The following is a 7,827-nucleotide window of genomic DNA, read 5'->3' as shown; positions in this document are numbered from 1 at the left end:
CTATCATTTTATATTGTTTCCTTATTTTTCTTAGACTTTGATACATAGAAACATTGAGAAATCTTTTTTAGAAGTTTTTGACTTATTTCTACCGAGTTTTGGGAGTTGTAATTATTTGAATTGTAGTTTATTTATTTAAGATATTTATGATTATTCTGCATTTATAGGCTTACCTAGTCTTACAAACTAGTTGCCATCACGACCTTCTACAGAGAGAATTTGGGGTCGTGACAAAGTTTCTCGTCTTCTAGTCTATCAACATCTTCACGTCCCTGATTTCTTCATTCTGATCTAATCCAATCTCTGAAACATACTAAAACTTCCAAAGCACTGCTTCCCAATGAGTGACGGGTGTCTCCAAGTTGTTGTCTTGCTTGACTAAATATACTTTTTGATGCAATAGTTGAAATTGGCACATTCAGCACGACCTGAGCCATAGAGGAAAGAATAGAAAATTGCTTTTCATTCTCATGCCACCATCCCAACGGTGAAAATTCCTTTGTGCGAGGCTCTTTTTTCTTTTGCACGTAGAATTGAAGTTCATCAATGTTCCTGCTACTGGTTTGAGTGGTAGAAAATGTAGACCAAATATTAAAACCATCAAGGCCTTCATCATCATCCATAGTAGTAGAAGTGATATAATGCATAGTGAGATTAACATTGCCTACATTAAGAGCAACATCATCAACTATATTTGCATAATAATTATATAATTGTTGTAAATAATCATTTAGCTTGTTCATACAACAGTATATATCTGGGGTTTCAGTTGGTCCAATCTCTAAGAGATGAGTGAAGAAATGAAGAATAAGGGGGTGTATTTATAGTTTTTCAAAAGGCTAAATTAGTAATTACTAAAAGTGTTATTTTTTAAAAATAATTGTCCAAAAAGGGCTATTTTTGCAATCAACCCGTTGGGCAACGACCAAATTGAAGCTGACTGTTGCCAACGGTCATATCACTTTAAAAAAAAAATCAGATTTATAGCCGTTAAACCGGTCCGGGTCGGGCCGGTTAACCGGTTCAACAGTATTTTTTATTGACCGGGTTTGACCGGTCCAGTTAACCGAATTTTTTTAAAAAATGAACCAACCCCCTTAACCCAGGTCCGGGTTACAACCGGTCTGGGCCGTTTCGGAAACAGGTCAACCCAGCCCGTTAAATAGGTATAGTTAATAGGTTCCCATATGAGCACATGCTAAGTTCGAATTTAAAATTTATGGTTCTAAATTTGACATTAAACTCGTATCTCATTTTAATTATTGTGTTTGTAATAACGTTATATATTTTTAATGAATTTTCTACTAAAAATATTGAGTCTAAGCAAAAGGTACTCAATTCTTGTGGACCCGTAGCTAATATTGTAGTTATGTCACTGTATGTGGTCCTAGCTCTTTCTCGTAAAGTAATGGATATGTACTGTTCATTTACACGTTTTTGTTTCATGTATCTGCTTCGGGGCCCTCTACAGCTCTTCTGTGGTGAACAAACCCCCTTATGGTCGATCCCATCTTCCCGTTTTTGGTTGACTTAATATTTAACAACTAAAGAAAGACTACAGCGTAATGTCACAGCTTTATATAAGGTATGCCCGTGAAAGTTTAATAATCAATTATCAGTTGGAGAACTACAATAATATAGCAGGAATACCACTAACCAAAGCAGAATGCAGCCGCAAAAGGAGCAAATGGAGATAAATGAGGACATTGTCATAGTAGGTGCTGGAATTGCTGGACTTGCCACTTCTTTGGCACTTCACAGGTATAGAAAGAGTACCAAAGTTAATGCATTTTAATTAACTTTTCTTTTGTTTCTTTCGATCTATACATAATTCAAGCTGATGAAAGTAATGGATTCAGTTTTTTTATACAACCTCATTACTTTAAGTAATGATTTAATGGATTCAGTTGAACACATGAATTTGACACCAAATAAATTCGCCTATATATTTTGGTGCATGGTCTTTACGTGTTTTTAATAGAACTGCTGATGGTTATTTTGTTATTTAGGCTGGGGTTGCGGAGCTTAGTGTTGGAATCATCAAACTCTTTACGAACATCAGGATTTGCCCTTGCTTTATGGACCAACGCCTGGAGGGCACTAGATGCTCTTGGCGTTGGAGACATCCTTAGACAACATTCTCTCCAGTTTAGTCGGTACGTAAGGGCACCATAAGCTGAATTTGGTTATTATTATATATTAACTTAGATTTTTATAAGAAACCATAAATGTCAAAATTTTTATCCACCTCTATTTATATAACCTTTTTGAATAGTCTATAGCGCTTGTCTCAATTTAGCAACTAATAACAGTGGATCGTACGCAGTTTATAACAACGAATTGTTTGGTTGTTTCTTCTTTAGTGTAACCTGCCAACAAAACATTTGTCTCTATCTCCTTCCTAGCTATAAAGAATTCTTTTAGTTGACTGCGTCACGTATTTGCTCAATACTTTTTTTTTAGTGTGGAAACTTTGGAAGGAAGGTATCAGCAGTAAGGACGCTACTGCATGTCCCTTACATTCAATTTGGAACTTGCATTTTCAATTATCCCCACTATTTACAGAACATGTAAAAAGTAATTGCTAAAGATGGATATATTTTCCGTTTATATTGCAACTCCAATATTTACGTTTCATTGCTTCTCTGTTTCCTCCAGACGAAGATCGAGTCGTTTAAGAAAAGAGTTGTTAATGTCTTCGAGAACTGATATCTCAGCTTGAATTTAATGAGCTTTAATTTCTGTAGGTTCGAGGCATTTTCAGCAGTTTCAGGCAAGCCTACTGCACAGATTTCCCTAGATGCAAATAAGAAACCGTAAGCTACACTCTAAATTTGATATTTTGAGCATTGATCATTCCATATATAACTTGTACGTTCAATCTAGTTTCTTTTTCTCCAGCTGTATGTTTCTTTTTTTCTTTTCTTTTTTGGTTGAGCCAAATTAAATGATTTCGTTACATAACCATACTTGTCAAATCTCACAACACAACTCTTCGTGTTATACAGTAGAGATTACGACAGCCGTTGTATGAAAAGACAGGAGATAGTGGAGACTTTAGAGAAACAACTTCCTCCCGGAACTATAAAGTATTCTTCCCCCGTTGTTTCCATCCAAGACTTTGGACTATTCAAGTTGCTACATTTGGCTGACAAAACTGTTCTTCGAACCAAGGTGAATATATATTCTTGTTTTTATGTTTCTGGGGTTAAATTCTCATATAGAATCCCATACCTGAAACCTTGATTACTGACTACCTCCGTTCCAGTTACGTGAATCTATTTCTTTTTTGGTCCGTTCAAAATAGAATGACCTCTTTTTAAATTTGAAAATAATTTTGCTTAAACTTACAATTTTATCCTTAATGAGAAGTTTCTATAACCACACAAATATACTCTGGCCCCTGTTTAAATTGTTTAGGACCACAAATTTTAAAAGTCTTCATTTTTTCTTAAACTCCGTGTCCAGTATGGAGTATTAACTATCCCTATATTTCACATAAAATAAAAAATCACCAAAAATTACGACTAAGCTACCTCATAAGATATTATTGTCAACTAAGCGCTATCATATCAAAATTTTCTTTTTCGACTTAAAACTTAGTTAGACGACAATATGTGAAGTTATGGACTTTTGATTTTAAAAAATTAAAATAAAAAACCCTCAATTAAACCTATAACTTCAGAAAATCAAGCAACAAATTAGTGGTAGAAAATAGGGCAGCCTCATTGTTTGAGTGTAGCTGAATAATCACCACCAAAGATAGGGATGATGAATAGAATACCTCCGCCCAGGTCTTGGGTTCGAGCACTTTCCTTTTAATTTAATTGGTCTTAGGCAGAGGCAGACCCAAAATTTAAAACGGATTCAGGATTTTAGCGGTTTTAAGTTATTGAGTTCTAAATTAATAATTTGTATATGTCAAATAAATTTGTTAAGATAAATATGAAGAGTTTCAACTGAACCTATACGTTGGTCTATTGCTTTACCCCTAATTTTAGGCCGTACAAATCCGAATTAACTGGGCCCGAAGAAAAAACTGAACAATACTGCTTTGCATGAAGGTGTTAATTGGATGTGATGGTGCGAACTCAGTGGTGGCCAAGTGGATGGGCCTCCAGAAACTAGTTGATGCAAATCGTTCAGCGATTCGGGGATATGTTGAGTATTCAGAATATCACGGGTTCGAGCCAAAGTTCTCCTCTTATTTTGGAGGAGGAGTTCGCATTGGTTTCCTTCCTTGTGATGACAAGAGCTTGTACTGGTTTTGCACTTTTACTCCGTCTGCCGTCAACTGTAAGCCTGCTACCTCCCTTAGCTTCTGTACTGCATCAAAGGTCGATAATGAGATGTATATCTTTTCCACAGAAGATAAATGAGACAATATTTTATTACTCTACTTTTTCCACGGAAGATAATGCTTTGCCACGGAATATTCTATGAGTAAGTTATTTCCTGATATTTAGTTACTAAAACTGTTTTTCGAAGAAAATATTATCATAATGGGGAAAATGACTTCCTTTTTTATGGATGGAAAGTTTTCTTACACTCATCTTAACTTTATTCTTTCATCTCAATTTATGTAATTTTGTTTGACTAGACACCAATTCAAGAAAGAAAAACTCTTAAAACTTGTGTTTAAAGTAAATTATAAATATTTATGTTACTATATATCATGTCATTAAGATCACCAAGGATAAAATAAAAATTTTAAATTTAATTATTTTAAATATAGACGGGTGACATTCTTTTTTACCAAATCAAAAAACAAAGTATGCCACATAAATTGGGACAAAAATGTAAGTAGCTCGAAGACACTTAAAATATTATTAATTTTGAGGACTCAATTTCATAAAAACACAGTCCATATTTTTAATATTATAATAAATTGCTTAAGAATTTCAAAAAAAAGATATATATGTTATTTGTAAAATAATTTCATAAAAAATGACTTCTTTCGTGGGAAAGCTTTTACGTATCTAAGACGATGTTTGGTCATGACATTGTTTTCACTTTTTTTCGAAAAAAAGTTACTTTTTTTTAATCATTGTTTGGCCATAAAATTTTCAATTTTCACTTGAAAATGAATTTTTGAATTTTTCAAAAATTTGAAAAATTCCAAAAAATTATTTTTCAAAATTTTCACTCAGATCACTCACAAAAATTCAAAAACAATCAAAAACTATATTTATGTCCAAACACAAACTCTAATTTTCAAATACCATTTCACTAAAAAAAAAAAAAAAAAAAACATTTCACTTTTTTCCTAAACTTAGAATTCTTGTGTCCAAACGCCCACTAAAATTTCCACCGAAGAAAGTACGACTGGTTTATTTATGCACTCTTTTCACAGGAGATAATCAGACCTTTCCGTTTGATCTTTTGTCGTTTGATGTCTGCTTTTCTTTTTCTTTTCCTTTTATTTATGTGTTGTACCAATAATCTCTGAGTTTTTTGTCTGTCTATCATGTAACGCTTTAGAATTGCATGCATCTCAGATGATGAATCGATAGAAGGAAGTCCAGTCAAAATGAAGCAATTTGTGCTAAGTATGGCCAGCAACGTGTCAAAAGAAGCATACAATATCCTACAGAGAACCTCCCTAGATAGCCTATATTGTGCCAAACTAAAATTAAGATCGCCATTGAATATTTTAATGAGAGACAATATTGTCAAAAGAAACACTTGTCTAGTTGGTGATGCACTTCACCCAATGACACCTGATATTGGTCAAGGTGGATGTTCAGCATTAGAAGATGGTGTGGTTCTTGCTAGGTGCATTGCTGAAACTTTTTCAAGAAAATTACCAACAGGAATGGAGAAATTAGAAGATGATGAATTTTACAATAGAATTAAAGTTGGTTTGGAGAAGTATGCAAACGAGAGAAGATGGAGGATTTTTAACCTTATTAGTACTTCATATTTGGTTGGTTTGGCACAAGAAAGTAATGGGAAGGTGATTAGCTACTTGAGAGAGAAATTCTTGGCTCAATTTACCATTGAGACTATGCTGAGAATGGGTGATTTTGATTGTGGGAAACTATTGACCTACTCTGGTTGAAGTGAAGATGTAAACTTTTAGTTTGTTGCTATTATGATCAATGAGTAAGAGCACCTAAAAAAGAACAGTTAGAAAAAGTTGTTGTAAGAACTAGCTTGTATGGAAGCTAATGTTGCAAATGTTGTCACTCTATCATATGTAAGGAGTTTATTTTTCAACTGTGCTATTAACGAGTACTCCCCTCCCAATTTATGTGGTTCCAGCAAGTCAAACAAGTTTTTAATTTATTATAATTATTCATAAGTCTTTCAAATACTTCGAATTATTAAGTATTGTAATTTTTAGTATTTTTTATGTAGTTTTTAAATATGTAAATATTATTTTAAAAAATTTAAAAATTTCGTGTCTAAATTAACAATCAAAATTATAGACTGGCTCTCGAAAACCTACATTTGGACAGACGAATTACATAACTCATAGAACAACTAACCTACAGGGAATACAACATTCTCCTTTGATGAAATTTAACTTTTTTTCCCACTTGATGTTTGGTTAGTTTGGATTCCTGTTGTGTGAGTCCATTTATGGGAGAAGCGCGTCCTGCTAGAATATGTTTTATTCTCAAGACTCGAATCCAAATCTTATTGTTAAGGGTAAATGGATTCTATCCATTTCACCGCAACTTTGGCACCTAAGAATTTAACTAACGAAGCCATATATACTGAGATGAGGATCTAAGAGACTATATTTCACTTTAACACCTTCATCTTTTGGTTCGAGTAACACTACTCTTAAAGACGACCTCAATTATTAATTTATTATGGATATAATACCTTCTTTTTAACAATAAAAAATTTATACAACAATGTTTTGCACAAATGTTGAATTCCATAACTCTTTTTTTTTTTTATCCATTAACTTTTATTTGGACTATCAAAGCCTCATAGATTTTCTCCTTAATTTGAGCCTCAAATCTTTTTTATTAATCTTGACCCACCTTTTGAAGTGCCAATCGTATAATTGCAATCATTAGTTTTACTGTATCAGATAATTGTTTTCACAATTTAAAAAAGAAAATTTTTTATAATCTATCTATACTATATTAAAAGCACGAAAGCCATTAGTGAAATTGTCACGACCCAAAATCCCACCTCAGGCGTCGTGATGACACCTAGTCTCTAAGACTAGGTAAGTCGATTTCAATTACATTTTGAAACTTTTTTTTGAAACTAACAACGGAAATAATTACAATATATAACCTCCCAAGACTGGTAGTACTGAGACACGAACTCTAACTGAATATATGGAATGATCACGAGGACCGAATATACAATATACAAATTAACAGTACAATGAAATAAAAAGACTCCAAGGGACTGCGGCGACTAAGCAGTTCTACCTTAAATCCTTACGATCCCGCTTTAACTCTGTTCAAGACCGATGTCTCCAATACCTCGCTCTGCACAAAAATGTGCGGAAGTGTAGTATGAGTACACCACGGTCGGTACCCAGTAAGTATCAATACTAACCTCAGTGGAGTAGAGACGAGGTACAGTCAAGACACTCGCTAGTCTAATAACTTGTGCAATATAATATACAAAAAAATAATAGGAAATAAATAATAATAAGGACAACATAAAACAACCAGTGATGTGCACAGTAAGACAATAAAATCACCATTAATATCGCTCAACAATTGATAAATACATTAACACCCAGTTAAATCAAGTTCTTCAATTAAATATCTTTCACACATAATTCTTACGAATAAAACCCTTTTTCAAATATAATTTCTTAAATATAATTCTTTCAAATATAATTCTTTT

General features: G+C 33.2%; 2 protein-coding genes across 2 annotated transcripts; one reads left to right on the top strand and one right to left on the bottom strand.

Moving 5' to 3' along the window:
- Positions 1–281: 281 nt before the first annotated feature.
- Positions 282–743, bottom strand: LOC138903112 (zinc finger BED domain-containing protein RICESLEEPER 2-like). The gene has a single exon (XM_070191028.1). It carries the CDS (start codon positions 741–743, stop codon positions 282–284), a length of 462 nt encoding a protein of 153 aa, XP_070047129.1.
- An 871-nt stretch (positions 744–1,614) lies between these two features.
- On the top strand, positions 1,615–6,219 carry LOC108948413 (monooxygenase 2-like). The gene is made up of 6 exons (XM_070192024.1): positions 1,615–1,761; positions 2,010–2,156; positions 2,748–2,816; positions 3,009–3,174; positions 4,065–4,296; positions 5,499–6,219. The coding sequence occupies exons 1-6, from the start codon at positions 1,667–1,669 to the stop codon at positions 6,059–6,061; spliced, it is 1,272 nt and encodes a 423-aa protein (XP_070048125.1). The 5' UTR covers positions 1,615–1,666; the 3' UTR covers positions 6,062–6,219.
- The last annotated feature ends 1,608 nt before the right edge of the window (positions 6,220–7,827 follow it).

Source organism: Nicotiana tomentosiformis, chromosome 12 (assembly GCF_000390325.3).
Source record: "Nicotiana tomentosiformis chromosome 12, ASM39032v3, whole genome shotgun sequence".
NCBI classification, from domain to species: domain Eukaryota; kingdom Viridiplantae; phylum Streptophyta; class Magnoliopsida; order Solanales; family Solanaceae; genus Nicotiana; species Nicotiana tomentosiformis.
The sequence above is the reverse complement of the archived record's forward strand: the minus strand, read 5'-3'. Positions and strand labels throughout refer to the sequence as shown.

What these genes read in the sequence shown, in the direction of transcription:
- LOC138903112 (XM_070191028.1), bottom strand. Translation starts at nt 743, where the DNA reads ATGAACAAGCTAAATGATTATTTACAACAATTATATAATTATTATGCA.
- LOC108948413 (XM_070192024.1), top strand. Translation starts at nt 1,667, where the DNA reads ATGCAGCCGCAAAAGGAGCAAATGGAGATAAATGAGGACATTGTCATA. An exon ending in CTAGATGCAAATAAGAAACC is followed by an intron (nt 2,817 to 3,008) that starts GTAAGCTACACT and finishes CGTGTTATACAG; the next exon opens with TAGAGATTACGACAGCCGTT. An exon ending in TACTCCGTCTGCCGTCAACT is followed by an intron (nt 4,297 to 5,498) that starts GTAAGCCTGCTA and finishes CATGCATCTCAG; the next exon opens with ATGATGAATCGATAGAAGGA.